Raw genomic sequence first — 16,241 nt, forward strand, 5'->3', positions numbered from 1 at the left:
GCTGTAATTTAGGGTAAATAATTTAATCTTTCTGGACAGTTATTCTCGATAAAATAAGAGGAGTATACAACATGATTCCAGCATAGCTCCAATACAGTATGCATGTGTTATGTTTTTACTTTTGACTAAACGCTTACATTTTGTAGTTCATTTGCTCTTCTTACTGAGTGTAGACTCCTGGTAGGTCTGACTTGTCAAAGATAAGGGTGCAACAAGGTCTCTGTGCTGCCCACTGATCGTATCCGAGTGGATCAGGAAGGCAGAATAGAAGCTCTTAGAGTAAAGGCATGAATTCAGCCAGAGGGGAACAAGCCGTGAGACTCAGCTTCAGCTCGGACCCAGAGACGGCCTTCGTTATCTGCCAGCAACCATGCCAAGAGCTGGAACTCTGGTAGAGACAAGTTTAGGATTGTGTGCTAACAGGGGATGTCTGTACCTGTTTGCTTGTGATAACAACCGTCAAAAGTATGTGTGACACATTTTCCTAGCCAGTCCAGCCTGAGTGAGCTTGTTCCAGATGCTTCGGTTTAGGAAATGTCTATGTTCTTTCCCTTGTATTGCTGCAGTTATTACTTAATTATCCAGGCCTCACCCTTACCTTTTTAGACCTTTTATGGTGGGCAGGAATCGGATTGTGAACAACTTTATTGACCACCCACTGCAAGCAGAGACTAGAAACTGCTTCTGTCTTTTAACCACTCAAGTTAGCAAAAAGGAGACAGCAAGCGTTACTTTTCTGTATTTGCTTATTTTATTCCATTTTTAAAAGCAAACTATTTCTTCTAGTTTATCATTTACATGTAGTGATCACTTTGTGTCTAATTTTAGGTATTTTCAGGTTTCTCAGACAAATACTTGAGAGGTTAAGAGACTTGGGAATATAAAGGCAAAAGACATGTATCTGGTTCTTTCTTTTGGGTGAAAAATTTAAATTTGTTGCTTTAGAAATGAATGATCCATCTTATCTTGCTCTAAGTATTGTTCTTAAAGGGGTATGCTACATCAAACACATCAAATTGATTCTAAAAATTAAGGCACTTGGTTGTTGCAATAGGAGTTATCACTTCATGGCCCCAAGCTGAAATTTTGGCCATATGTCTCCCTGCAGGCTCCAATATCTGTAACACTCACTTGTGGACCAACCTATTGGACAAGGTCATCCATTTTCTGAATCCTCTATAACCCTTCTAGCATCACAAAAAGAGAAGCAAACTGAAAAAGAACAATGTCTTCCATAAAATATTTTTGCAAAAAGTAAAAGGAAAGCTGGGTGGTGGTGGCGCCTGCCTGTAATCCCAGCACTTGGGAGGCAGAAGCAGGTGGATCTCTGTGAGTTCAAGGCCAGGCTGGTCTACAAAGTGAGTTCTGGGACAGCCAGAGCTGTTACACAGAGAAACCCTGTCTTGGGAAAAAGAGAAAAAGAAAGAAAGAAAAAAAAAAGAAAAAGAAAAGGTTGTATCAGTCTTTTAGTCTTTTTAAAAATCCAGGTTCTGGAGGAAAACTCAAGGATGGCATCTAACTAAGACTCATTCTAGATGAGGAAAAGCTATATTACACCTTTAATCACAGCACAGAAGGCAAAGGCAGACAAATCTCTGAGTTCAAGACAAGCCTGGTCTACATAGTGAGACCTTGTCTCAAAAAAGTTAATTTATTGCACACAACAGATGCTGTGTATATAATAAACTTTTACTTCAGAACAGTACTTACTTATGTGTGAGATAATGGTCACTTGTCATTTTCTGATCTGGATGCTGATATTGTGTAAAAAGAAAAGCCTTGAGTACTCAAGTCAATAGGAACAAGCTGCACCACAAAGAAGTAGATACCAAGAACCTAGGTCAGTCTCTAGGAAAAGCAAGCTAATGCCTTACATCCTGGATTTAAAGATTTATAAAGATGACCACCAAATGGAACATGGAAACTTTGTTTGGATACTGAGGGGAGAAACTCTGAAAAAGGTAAGTTGAAAGCATTTAAGAACTTGTAGAGTCTTAGTTACTCATTTTGTGAGAGGTGGTGATAGGTCCTGAGTAACTGCCTAAGCATGCCCAAGGCCCTGGGTTCAGTCCTCAGTACCACAAACCCCAAAAGAAAAGATCTATATGGACATGGATACTGAGGTAGATACGAGTGAAATGAAATTATGTCTTGAGATTCATCCTAATTCAACAAAATAGGAAAAAAAACGATGACTCAGTAAGTGTTAACAAAGCTTGATAATATTGGGTCCTGGTGGCAGGTTTGTGAGAAACATTGCTCTCCACTTTATTTTGTGGGTTTTTTTTTTTTTTTTTTTTTTTTTTTTTTTTTTGAAGTCTTAAGCCTGAAATGGTTAATATAAGTTTCTATTTACCCCTTCTCTCATCTAAGGAGACTTGAGGGAGAAAGTGCTATCCCATGGTTTTGGAACTTCTGACACAGGCATTTTCAAATGGTGACTAGAACGCAGAGGTCACAGACTAAATAGAAATTAGGTTCAGGCTAGTGACTGGGTCAATATGGAGGCTTCCTAAAATAGCTCACATAATGAGTAATCAGAGAGGCACGTCGTTGCCTGGTTTATGAACTATATCTGTATTCCCAGCCCTATAAAAATTGAGAAATCAAGGATGAAAACCCATAGAGAACATTAGGGTAGAAATGATAGAAAGGACAAAATGGTAGTTAAAGTAAAAGCAGCTTTGAAATCTTTGGGTTAAGTGGGGATAAAAATATTCATGCCATTCAATTCAAAGATGTTAAAAATTATTTACTGTCTTTGGGCTGGAGAGATGGCTCAGAGGTTAAGAACACTTGTTGCTCTTCCAAAGGTCTTAAGTTCAATTCCCAGCAACCACATGGTGGCTCACAACCATCTTCTGGCCTGCAGGGATATGTGCAGACAGAACACTGTATACATAATAAACAAATAAATCTTTTTTAAAAAAATTATTTACTATCTTCAATCTGAATAGAATCGCTAGAAAATGAAAATCTGTCCTTTGGTGTCAGAGGGCATGTAAATCTCTAAATGTTTTAATCTAGAAACACCTCCCAATTTTTAAAATGTAAGCCACTAGCTTGCTTTAGAAATGGGACCAGTATTCCCATAAAATGACCCAGGTTTGAGATTTCTGCCTCCTTATGGTATGATTTGTTTCTATTTACTGTAGATTGATACTCAAGGCCTTTCTCCCTCCATGTCAGAATTGTCCTTTGATATTAAAGCTCCTTGCTGGAGCTGGAGAGATGGCTCAGTGGTTAAGAGCACTGACTGCTCTTCCAGAGGAACTGGGTTCAAGTCCCAGCACCCACATGGCAGCTCACAACTGTCTGTAACTCAAGATCTGATATCCTCACACAGTCATACATGCAGCAAAACACCAATGCAAATAAAAATAAGTAAATTAAAAAAAAAAAAAGCTCCTTGCTTTGTCTTCAGAGTTTCTACTCCTGTGGGATAGTTTGTGGAGTGGTTAAGACTGTGATCCTGTCTCAAATCTTGGTCCTACCATATGTCCACCAAGTGACCTTAAGTCACTTATTTAGGTGAGAAAAATAGAACTTCATAGAATTCTGAGAATTCAGCACAATATCATATGTACAGTGGCTAGCTTGGTGCCTAGCACACGGTAAATAAATATTTTATACCAACAGCACAATTACTATCTCCAGTATCATTCTCAATACCATTGTATACCCTCTGTCATATATCTGTGAATACCATTGGAGGTATTGTTCCTTAACAGTTCAAGAGGCAAGGCCGCCTTCCCTACATTGCAAGCACGTTGGTCCCTTGCTGTTTCTGAAGTGTTAAGAACTGGAACTGAGCTAATGGAGCATAGGAACACAAGTACATCCAGTATGGCCTTTATATTACTGCCTAAGTGAAGACATTTCCTATGTCCCTAGGTTACGATGATAAAGCATTTGATAATTTTATTCATTGCTCCATCCTATACTGAACCTACTTAGCACAAAAACCAAGTTTTTTGAAGGTGGAAGATTAAGGGAAGTGAGTTTGCCAAATTAGTGGGTGTGCCAATTAAATTGCAAATCAGCCTGCCCTTTCTTGCTCAATCGGAGGGTGAGTTGACGCCTGTTTGTAAATCCTTCCTGGTTCAGCACTGTAGGTACCCTCATCTACTGAGATCCACCCACCTTATTGAATTGCTGAGATTGAGTTATGGTTCAACCTAAGGAAGCCAATTCTACCCTGTGTTCCCAGGTGGGTACAGTGTTTTATCTAAGGAATTAAAAACATTTTGCCATAAAGGTACGAGAACATCTTTTTCTGTCATGCAGTGGGACCTTGTATACATTAAAAGAGTTGACTTTGACTGGAAGAAAAGGCAGCTTTTAAAAGGAAGAGGGGGCGCTGGGGAGATGACTCAGTGGTTTAGAGCACTGGTTGCCTGTGGTAGCTCAACCATCTCTAACTCCTGTTCCAGGCTCCAGTGTTTTCATGACTGCTGCAGGCACCAGGAACGCACATCATGCACATGCATACATGCCAGCAAAACATTTATTCACATAAACCTAAAAAGTTTTAAAGTGAAAGAAAGAAGACTGATACAGATCTGTCTTTTAGGGAGCGAGGCCAGGTAGTCTTTCCATGCAGCTATAACTGGTTATTCTCACCCATCTACTGGGGTCAGGAACAGTAGATGCATTGGGACCAGACAGCAGAGACGGGGAGGGATTACATAGACAATCGAGGAGCAGAACTGAGGGACTGACAGCAGAGAGCAAGGGGAGAGAGTCAGGAGAGTGGGATGACAGAGCAGAGCTAACACAACAGGAAGGAGCAGTTGAGCTGGTTAGGAGTTCCTGACGGCAGTTGGTGTCTATTATTACCTTTGTAGATTTACATAATGGCTCGGACTGGAAAATCCATTGTTTAAGGAATGTGCTCTGACACAGACAAATGCTGATAGCTGGAGACAGCTGGTGCTCAGTAAATCTGTATCTTCTGTTCCCATTTTCTAAACCCTTATCTACTACCTCTTCCTCTTGACCACTGGCAAAATGGAACTATATAGATGAATAGCTCATCTATATAGAGTTCATGAATTAGTTTGGCTCCAGAAGCATACATAGTACAGTTGGCCCTTCATTTCTGTAGACTGGCCCACTGAGGCAGCAGGGGTAGGGAATATTTTCAGGCTATTGTATAATAGGTGGTATAGTTCTGTTTATTTGACATGCAGGAAATGAACTGTGAGGTTCCTTTATGTGTCTGTGTTTGCCAGGAGTCCTTATCTTTGTAGATAGGACTAGAAATCTTACTAAGATGAGTTTAAGTTGGGTATTGCCCCTTTGTAAATCTCATGGGGTTGATAGCCTCTCCTTGGGACGTTAGGGAGCTGGGAGCGCTCTAATAGCATTTGTCAGTTGGCAGGAGTGTCCCTTAGGATTAACTGGCCTCTGTTTGAGTGAAATGCCCTTTGAATTTTTCAGCCTTAAACACTTACTTCCTTTGAGGCAAAGTGCTCTGTGAAAACTTACCTGATCTCTTGTAGTTAGAAAGTTCCCAACACAGTATTGCTTATTCTAGCTATTTAGCACATGGACATTCTACCCTACTTGATAATTGTTTATAAATGGTTTTTAAGATTTATTTGTTTTTATTTTATTTGGATGAGTGTTTTGCCTTTATGTATGTCTATACCACTCTCATGCATGGTACTCGCACAAGCCAGAAGAGGGCGTTGGATTGCCTGAAACTGGAGGTACAGATGATTGTGAGCCCATTTGGGTACTGGGAACCAAACCTGGATTCTCTAAAAAAGCAGTATACTCTTAAGCATTGAGCCATCTCTCCAGCCCCAGGATTGGATGTTTTTGTTTTAATTTTTTTCCAACATAATATTTTTATTGATTATTTGGAAGTTTCACATAATGCACCCTGATCACACTCACTTCCCAGTCTTCCCAGATCCACCTCCCTGTCCCTATGTCCTCCCTCAAAGAAAAGAAAAAGAGAAGAAAGAAAAAAAATACCAAGTCCAATTTGTGTTGCCCATATACTCATTGGAGCACGGTCAAACTCCCAGTGGCCAGCCCCTTAAAGATAACTGAGCCCTTCCCCACCCCCACCCCTGCCAGAAGCCCTCAGTTGTGAAGAGCTGCACTTCAGGGCCCTTATCACAATTTTTAAGAGTTCTCTTTAATAGCTTCCTGTCTAGACTGTTTCTTTTGGGGGAGGGAGAAGAGGGATTGTCACAGAAGCCTTCTATGTCTGACATTGTCAACTGTGAGTCTGCAGTCATCAGTAACCATTGCCAAAGGAGTTCCCTTGCCCTTTACAGTCAGTGGCAGAGGACATTGCTATAAAACCCTCATTCTGTGTAACGTAAGGATTTGATAAGAGCTTGGAAGCCCCTAACATATTTCTGGTTTTTCCAATGATGCCTATCCATCTCTCTAGTTTGAGCCCAGTTGTTATAAACTGGGAAGGACTTATTCCAGTTCATTACTAGGATTTAGGGGGAAAGATTTAGTCAAAGTGCTTAGAAAAATGATTAGGGCCTGAGAATAAGAACTTGTGACAATGTAGATCTCAAACCAGGGAATTTAGTCAATCCCACACTTAATCCCGAAGCCTTGCAGCCTTCCCGTTATGTAATTTACACCAAGGTTGGCCAATGTGTATGCATAGTTCTCTGTGTCAATATATCATGTTTTGATCCATATAAGCACCACATGATCTAGATATGGAATGACTCCCTTGTAACAAAGTTCCTTGTGTTACCCTGTAAACATAAACTCATCCTTCACCACCACCACCATCCCTAACACAAGGTCATCTGTACTATCTTCTTCATCTTCATAATTTATTTCCTCACTACAGAATATATAAATGAAATCATTTACTGCGTGGCTTTTTGATGTAACCATTTATTTTGTTTTTTCAAGACAGAATTTATCTGTGTAGCCCTGACCGCCCTGGACTAGGCTAGTCTCGAACTCAGAGATTCGCCTACCTCTGTTTCCCGAGTGCTGGGATTAAAGGTGTACATCACTACTGCCTGGCTTGTAACCATTTACTTATTGAGGGACATTTGTAATTTTTTTCTATTTAGATGAGCTGCTGTGGACATTTACATACTGTTTTTTATGTGGGTAGAAATGTTTGCTTAATCAGTATACATACCTAAGAATGAAACTTAAGTATATTGTAAGTGTATTTTAAACTTAAAAAAAAAATGACTGTCTACGTGCATGCATTCATGTGCCATGATGCACATGTGGAGGTAGAAGAAAACTTTTCGAAGTCGGGTCTTTCTTTCCATCATGTGGGTTCCAGGGACTGACTCCAGTAGTCATGTTTGGCAGCAAGCATCTTATCTGCTAAGCCATTTGGACAACTCAAACCTTATATTTTCTAGGAAAGTGACAGTATGTTCTGGGTGTTTTTTTTTTTTTTTTTTTTACCTACTCTGCTAGGTGCTAAGGGGTAAAAGTGTAGGTTTCCTGCTTGGTCCTCACTGTCACCCTTGTGGGACAGTAGTACCTCATTACTGTTAGGATGGGGAGAATTCTGACTAGGCTTCTGTTGGCAGTCGCATGGGAGGGAGAATGGACCCTCTAACTGTTCCCTCAGGATGCAATGGCACTGTGGTGGCTGGGGTGGAATGCTCATTATTACCATTGGAAGGAGGTAAAAGTCGATTCGGATTTGAAGTTCTCAGATGGCACCTCAGGGCAAGAGGATCTGTCATAGACAGGTGTAAGCAGAAGTCTGGGTTCCCCATGTCCTGGCTAACAAGTGGAGGGCTGCAGTGTTCTGTCTGGTGCTTGGTTGGAGTGGGCTGATTATTAGCAGAGCTGTTCTTTGCTCAGTCCTTTGACTGAACAGGGTTAATTTTTCTGAGTGCTTCCCTCCCTCTCTTCTGGCACTGTCTGTACAGCCCAGGCTAACCTAGAATTCATGCCCCTGCCTGTCCCCTAAGTGCTGGGGCTTCAAACATGGAACCCTCTTGTCATAACAACCTGCTGTCCAAAGGATAAAGCCTGAGCTGTTACCATGGCCACTCACTGCTCTTCAGTGCCTCACTACAATTAACAGACATCTCTTCTGAGGTTTCCACCATGCACATGTGCTTGCCAGCTCTACAGAATTTCCTGTTACCATTTCTTCAATAGCATGCTTTCTTATGGCGTGTTGTTTTGCAAATGTACTCTGTGGGTCCCACCTTCTCATCTTTTCTACTTGGTATGCAGCTAGCCATTCCTCAAATCTAGACATAGCACATATAGTGAAGCCTTCTTCTAAGATTCAGAGGCATTTGATCCCATCTCAGGGCTACCCTAGCAGTAGGAACATGCTCTGTAGCCTGTTTCTTGTTTGCATTGATTTTCCATCTTACCCTTGCAGTGGGATTGTGCTATACATCTCTGACCTATTTAACTGTAAATTCTTTTATGTAAGGCACTATGTCTGTTTTATTCATCAGTCTGTCCCTTAGCCCAGCACAGAACTGGCACTGAACAAATGTTTATTAAATCAGTAAATGAATGACTCATTACTTCACCCAGAGACTGTCTGCAACTTGTAAGACTAGGCTACTGAGACAAACTCATTTTTACCATTGCCATTTATTTCTTCTCAGTTTTCCCTGAAGAACAGCAGCTTTGAAAAATATCTAATAATGAGCATTTCTGTTCTCCCTTCTGTCATACCTTTCAGGTTGTGCTGTTCCTTAGCTGCTTCTCCACTAGTGTCCTGAGGAGGCTGACTGTAGGAGAGCCAGCAGATACGGTTTCTAAAGCCAGTTCTTGAGGTTTTCTTTGACAGGCATTTCAGAACTACAGCTTTTACAAGAGCAATGTAATCCTCTTCAATGTGATCATCTTGTCTTTGAATGTGAGGATTTTAACAGTAACTTTGTGGGGAGAGTTCAGTATCTGACATTTAAGATAATAGCATTTTCACTTTTCTATATTTTATTTAACCCCACATACATCCTTGTCAACACCCAAGTTATTCAACATGAGCTATCACAGTGCTTATTGTAATCAGTGAGCTAAGCTGAACATATATACAAACACGCTGTTAAGGAGTTTTTGCAAGACAAGCCTGTGCTACCATACACATCACCTCTTTTTAAGAAATCTGACTCAATGTCTTATCATAATCTCTCCATTTACAAGACCTACTGAACATGTCAGGAACTATTGCATTTTTTATATAAGTAATTTCTAGTTATTACAGCCACCTTGTAGTACAGGTGTTATTATCCATGCTTTGTAGACATGGCAACTCAAGTTCAGTTGTATCTGAGCCAGAATTGTCCCTGACTCCAAGCAGTGTTTTAATTTTTTAGTATACCATTCTGTCTCTCAATGAAAAATCCTAGTATTACATTTCTCCTAATATCTTGACATCCTATCCATTCAGTCACATCTCTGAGACCTGGTTCTATTGTCTGTTTTATAAGATAGAAATGGGAGGAGGGAAATGCATTTTTAAATGTTTGTGTATGTACTGACACTTGCATTCTTTTGCCTAGTAATTTGGCATTTGGTCTCTAATATTCAGGAGCATTCAAGGCCTTTTATCCCTTTGATAAAATCAAGAAAGCACTCATTACTATATCTTAAAGGGTCTAAACAGTTCATTAGCTGCCCAGAAAGTCATGGGTGATCAGTGAAACTCAGTAGCAGTTGGAACTGATGCTTGATGGGTAAAAAGGCCATTAACATTGAGCTTCTTCCTCACAAGTGCCGGATGCTGAACCATAGTAATTAGAGGGCTGCCAATCAGGAACTAGGATCTTTTCCTTCAGTGGCTGACTGAGTGGCTTGTCCCTTCCTCATTTCTTCAAACACCAGTCACATCCCACAGGGTTTGAGAAGGTGCTGTGTGGGGGTGCCAGACAACAACAGGAAGGAGAGGCAGAAGTGGAGAGGTGCTGTTAGTGAGAACAGGAGCGCCTGAGTTGTAATATCCCTCTGTCACTCTCAAGCAGCAGGCAGCAGAGAGCATCTAGGTCACCTACAGGAGCAAGTGTGGATGGGTTCCAGTGATGGGAGGCCTGTCCCAGTTGCCATCCTGGCCCCTGGACAGGGATACATGGCCCGAATCCATAGGCAGTGGTTTAGACAAGGCAAAGACTGTTGGAGGACTGGCTCTGCTCCCAGGTACTTGTTGGCACACAGTGGGGCCATAGTCACACAGCTCCCAAGAGTTCCAGCACCCAGCAAATATGACGGAAAGACACCAGCACCTCTAACGAGCATGCAGAACACACGGCAGCGAGCCTCCTCCCTTGACTCCTCTTGGAAATGGAAAGACAGCTGTCCTGCCCTGCTGAACTCTGGATAGCACACAGAAGCTCTGGAAATGGTATCTTCCATTCCTCCACTGAAATCCACTTCCTGAGTGACCTCAGATGACCAAACAGCAGCTTCCTTGGTTCTTTTGTATTCCAACGTGATCCTTCCTTTAGTCTCCTAGGAACCAGTAGTTATCATTCTGAGGAGGTCATATCACTCCTCTGGTGTATCTTCTGTTTAAATAGGGGTGCTAACCACCTGGGATTAGAGTGCCCCAGGCAAATGAGAGCTTTAAATCATGCTACCCATTTTGATAATTCCCACCTCACTGAATGGTAAGAAAGGGATGACTTATGTGTTTATTATTTATTTATTGCAGTGTGTGTGTGTGTGTGTGTGTGTGTGTGTGTGTAAGTGTGCTGTGCATTTGCCTCTGCATGCACATATGGTGGCCAGAGTGGGACCACGAGTGTCTTCCTCTATCATTCTCCATTACAAATACTTGGTTTTGGGCAGGCTGACTGGCTGGCCAGTGAGGCGCTCAGGATCTGCCTGTCTTCATACCGGAGTGCTGAGGTTATAGGCACAGGAAGCCATGGCTGGCTTTTTATGTGGGTGATGGAGATTCAAACCCAGGCCCTCATGTTTGCAGAGCTGGTGCACTTACGAGCCATCTCCCTAGACCCTGTGTGGTGTACTTAAGGATTTGACTGAGTCACTCCATGTGATAGATACTCTAGGTGTTCCAGCATTTTACAGGACCTGGGATTTGTGCCTCCTGTCTATTGCCTTTCTTCTTCCTCTAGCCCTTTACCTCTGACCTTGACGTGCTGCCTTCATTTCTGGCACTAGACCCATACTCCCAACTGCTGGTAGTATGTGAGGGTTTTACAGCTCTGCTTACCCTCTTTTTGCTCGATACCAGGGCTGACTAGCCAAGCCCATTATCCCGAGTCCTCCCCTGTTTGGTGGAGCTGTTGTTGCACCTCCCTGACCTTGCTCTGAGGACTGGGCACTCCTAGGAGTTAGGGGTGGGTGGGGTTAGGGTTGAAACCCATTTGCACAGACGCATTCCTATTTTATGTTCTATTAACAAGTTTACTTTCCAGGCGAATACTTCCCTTTCCACCCTCCTTCCCTTCTCGGTATTTTGCCCTTGGTTTCCTATACAAGAATCTCACCATAGCTTCTGTTTATAGGTGGAAATACACCCTGGTGTCTTCAGGCTGGAGGCGGTCATGTTTATGAGCACTGAAGACCCTTCCTTGTAGCTCTTCACCGCCACCTGGCTGCTAGCCTCTCAAGGGGAGAGTGCAGTGCTGGCTACGGCGGCGCGGCGTTACTGCCGGCAGAACTGGGTATCTAGTGGAGATTCGGGAAGGCTCCCTCTGGCTTAGTAAGCAGTTTGGAATCTGAGCAGGCAGGACCAGAACCTGAGAGATGGGTTTGGGGCTAAATACTTGCCTCCCTGAGACACTTCCAGGCCTCCAGAAGAGCGCCGTACTCAGATCACAGGTCCCAATGCGCTAGCTCGCACAGAGCGCCTGATTCGCGTAGTGTTGAGGCACAGCACCACTCAAGACAGGTAGCACTGCAGAGACAGGATGTCACACAGAGTTGATGACTTGTAAGATTGCTGCTGTTTTCAGTTCCCCATCCTCGGTGAGTAGTAAAACGGAAAAGCACAGACCAGAAAGAGGAGCCCCAGGAAACTCAGACTATCGGTCTCTGACGCGGAGAGAAAGTTTGAGAAAACAAGTGATTGTACACAGCAAACAACTGCTAGCGAGTGCAGAGAGATGGCCGGGGTTTGCGTTCGCTGTGACCCAGAGGGCAGGAAGGTCAGGTGCAAGGGGCGGGGGCTCTGGCCATGGGCCTGGCTGGGGCGGGCCAGCCGGCGGGGCATTTAAACCACAGTCGCCAGTGTCGGGGACTCTGCCGGCTCCATACCCTCCGTCGTCCCAGCTCCAGGTACCGGCCACGCAAGATGCGGTCTTCCCTGGCTCCGGGTGTCTGGTTCCTCCGTGCCTTCTCTAGGGACAGCTGGTAAGCAGGGCTGTGGAGGGAGGCTGCTGGGACACTCAGAGACGCACTCACACTCGGATGGCTGATGTCTCCGCTTGTCCCTGGGGTGGGGGAAGGGGTTCTAGCTCTTTCTGGCACCAGCTCCTTCAGTGGCGCAGGCGTGGAAGGTTAATAGCACAGATCTATTAATTCCACATTAGCCCAGACTAATGTGTGGCCCTGGTGAGTCTTCATCCTTTCCGGTTTATCGCCCGTGTCTGCAAACACAGGCACCTGTAGAGGACCTCCAACTCTTACTGGAGCACTTCGGGGATCTGAACTTGCCCATGGGAAACCTAGGGAGTGGTACAATATAAAGGTGGCCAGGGAGCTTAGGCCCCATTTTAGTTTATTTTATTGATCGGATTAGGTAACAGAAGCCAGAAATCACTGGTTCTGGGAGCCTGCCTGGGGGCACCGTTCCAGTCGCAGGGTACCTAGCTAGGGGAGGTCTCTGGGAGCAGAGCTCTCCCAAGACTGCCTGGTCACCCTTAAAATCATGAGCTGGCAGCGGTCCTCATGACCACAAAGTCACCCATCTGCTGGGAGGAAAGGTTTCAGGAGGAAAGTGTTTGATTTGCTCTGAAGGATGGGGTGGGGGGTGGGGTGGAGGATGGCATTGGGGGAGACCTGGGTGTTAAAGATAATTTTGTTAGTTGCCATCATTTATAAACTATAAAACTTAACAAAATAGTCAGTTACTGGCTTCTTTTGAAAAAGAGATGACATAGCATTGCCAAACCTAAATTCTCAAATTAAACTAAGGGTCACCTTTAGATTGGGCAGATTAACTTAGAGTGTAATCCATTTGGCCTGTTTTTAAAGTGTTTATTTCCAGCCCTCTCAATCAGGCTAGTCATCACATACAATATCCTTTAGATGGTTTATCTGGTCCTTTTAAATTTTGGAACTATTAAACAGTTTTGTGTTTTCAGAAAGATATAAAATGACTCTGATAAGCATATTAACACGAGCATGTGTTAGAGAGTATATCTCCCTCATAATGAAGGAGCCAGAAGATGTGGTAATTGGGGGAAAGAGAATTCAGAGAGGGCAGTGGGGGGTCCTGTTTACTGTACATGGCTACCAGCCATGGCTGCACAATGGAATATGCTTGCTGCTCCTGACTTTACATTTAAAGGTGATTGAAATGACTTTTTATGCTATGTATATTTACTACAATTTTTAAAAGCATAATACAAATAAACTCATTTATACATTAAGACTCTTGAAACTATCTCACTGATGGACATATTTTACAAGACTTACCCATTAGCTACCACTTCAGAGAACAAAATAGCTCAATGTCAAGAAAAACTGAAGTCAGGATACATGACAAATCAGATTCAGATAACCTGGAGAGTGTCCTCGCTTCAATACATCGTTGTTTTCTCTATAGACTCCATTTTGACTTTTTTAATATCTAAGAAAAACTTTTGATCACACAATAAAGTGGGTCTCCTTAGATTTAATCTCATTGCCTATGTACAGCAAAGGCATTAATTAACCAAGTAGGTCATGCTAAATTTGTGTTGCTAGAAGTTTTCAGAAGGAGCCTTTAAAAAAAATAAGGTGTGTATGTGTGTGTGTAGGTATGTATAGTTTTTTTCCTTTGGTGGGTGATGCATGTGTGTCCCTGTGGAGGCCAGGGGTCAACCTCAGGTGTCCTTCAGGAGCCATCCCACCTTATTTTTTGAGACAGAGTTTCTTGCTGAGACCCAGAACTTACTACTCAGCTCCACGGAGCTTTCCGTAGCTCTAGCCTGTCTCTGCCTTCCCGGCCCTGGGAGCGCAGAGGCCGCAGCCACCATGCCAGGCCCTGCATGTGGGTGCTGAGGTTGATGCTCAGCTTTGCAGGGAGCGCTTTGCAGGCTGAGCCACTGCTCCAGTATTTCATAGGCACTCTTGCTTTGCTGCTTTCTTATAGTCATTTTACTATTTATTGCCTTGAGATAAGATGTTGAGAAACTGTCTTTACCAGATTTTACCTGCTGTGTCTATAGATTTGGGCAGATCCCTCTTTCATTAGGTCCCCTAAATATCCTAAGACTTTCAGACCCAAAAAAACTGAGTGACTTTCTTCTACCTCTAAGACAAGGAACTCAGAAATCCACTTTCCTTGGGAGTGCTCTTTAGTATTGATGCCATACAGTGAGCCCTAGCTCCTTCTAAGGGGCTGATATAGTTATTATTAAATAGCCGTCCTTGTCAAGTACAATATCCAACTAAGTCCTTGGTTACACAACCAGCTCTTCTAAATCTGTTCTCGTTAAAAAGAAAGAAGAGATTCTTATGGAAGCTTCACAAATAAGCTTTCACAAATACATCGCCCTGTAAAACAAGAAGACTCAGAGTTTCTGCATTTTGGCTTACAAAAACTACAATGCCTTTGAAATTGCTATGGGTTATGGATCACTTAAGAGGAAAGGAAAAGGTCTTCCTTATACAGGCATCCTGAAAATGGAGTGCTATAATAACATTTCAAGCATAAGTGACTGTCACTGACAGTTTACTTATTCCTGTGCGATTGGTTAGTGCTGGTCCTCCACATCTCGGTTTAGCAACCCCTGGAACTCAGCTTCTCTAGACAGAAGTCTTCTAACCGTCCTCTACTGTATAAAGTTGTCCAAATGAGACTGCCAGAAGAGTAAGTGGTCAACTTATAAAAATGAACAAGCACATTTTTTTAGAGAGGAAAAACATTAAGAGAAATACCACATACAAAAATTCTGAGATGAGCTGGCAAGATGCCTCATCCATTAAGGGCACTGGTTATTCTTCCAGAGGACCCAGGATCTATTTCCAGCACCCACATGGCAGCTCACAACCATCTCTCACTCCAGTTCAAGGGGATCTGATACCTTCTGGCCTCCATGGGAAACTGGCACACATGTGGTGCACAAACATACATGCAGGCAAACACTCATACACATAAAATAAAAATAAATACATTCTTAAGCCAGGCAATGGTGGCATATGCCTTTAATCACAGCACTCCAGGCGGATCTCTATGAGTTCAAGGCCAGCCTGTTCTACAGAGCGAGATCCAGGACAGGCACCAAAACTACACAGAGAAACCCTGTCTCTAAAAACAAACAAACAACAAACAAACAAAAAGCAGCATGCGCCAGGCAGTGGTGGCGCACACCTTTAATCCCAGCACTCAGGAGGCAGAGGCAGGTGGATCTTTGTGAGTTCGAGGCCAGCCTGGCCTACAGAGTGAGTTTTCCTGTGCTTAGCAGAATATAAGCTGAGGTGGAGACAGCACAGTAAGGCCGTATAGTGTGAAAGAAAGAAAATAAAAATGAACTCTGTCACACGTTGCTTTCACACGGGCCTAAGGAGAGCATCGAAATAGACTGAAGATAACAGGTAGTCTTGAACTCTTCACCCATGAACTAAGGATAACAGCAATCCCCAGATTGCTGCAAGGTTTAAATGGAGTCTTCAGATGGGTGCCAGCCCTGCCTTCAGCCCAGAAGCAGCTTCACTACTGACTGTCATTCTATAAGCTTTCCATACTCCTTTGTACCAGGTTTGTCTGGTTTTTTGTTTTGTTTTGTTTTGTTTTTTAATGAAAGTTTAGTTTAGTTTAGTTCCTCCATGGGACACACTGGTAAAATAAGATACAGAAAGGGATGTAGCTTGTCCAGCACTGTATTGCTGGCAAAGGCTGTACTGGAGTTGGATCCCGGCTGTCTGACTCCTAGCCCTTGGTCTTCCCCTTGTACTCCTGATGATCATGTGAGTGGAAAATAAAAATTACACTGTCATTTGGCTCTAGACGAATCACTTAATCTCTGTGAGGCTACATTTCCTTAACTAGACAAGGAAAATGGCAATACTTATATCTCAGGGTATTGATATTAAATGAGAAACTTGATTTTTACACTTACTTAGTTCTTTTTGAAAAA

The 16,241-nt window shown here is 42.9% G+C and overlaps 1 protein-coding gene across 4 annotated transcripts in view; it reads left to right on the forward strand.

Moving 5' to 3' along the window:
• Positions 1-11,321: 11,321 nt before the first annotated feature.
• Slc37a2 (solute carrier family 37 member 2) overlaps positions 11,322-16,241 on the forward strand; it is a 41,120-nt gene continuing 36,200 nt past the window's right edge. For 3 of the 4 annotated variants that reach the window (XR_005091982.1, XR_005091981.1, XM_037207616.1), the window contains exon 1: positions 11,322-12,309. Coding sequence is in view for 2 of the 4 variants with exons in the window: in XM_037207616.1 (XP_037063511.1) it covers positions 12,134-12,309 (176 nt within the window). In the remaining 2 variants the exon portion in view is untranslated. The remainder of the gene's footprint in view (positions 12,310-16,241) is intronic. The other variant, XM_028858443.2, reaches the window with a different exon arrangement.

This window comes from Peromyscus leucopus, chromosome 7 (genome assembly GCF_004664715.2).
Source record: "Peromyscus leucopus breed LL Stock chromosome 7, UCI_PerLeu_2.1, whole genome shotgun sequence".
Classification (NCBI taxonomy): Eukaryota; Metazoa; Chordata; class Mammalia; order Rodentia; family Cricetidae; genus Peromyscus; species Peromyscus leucopus.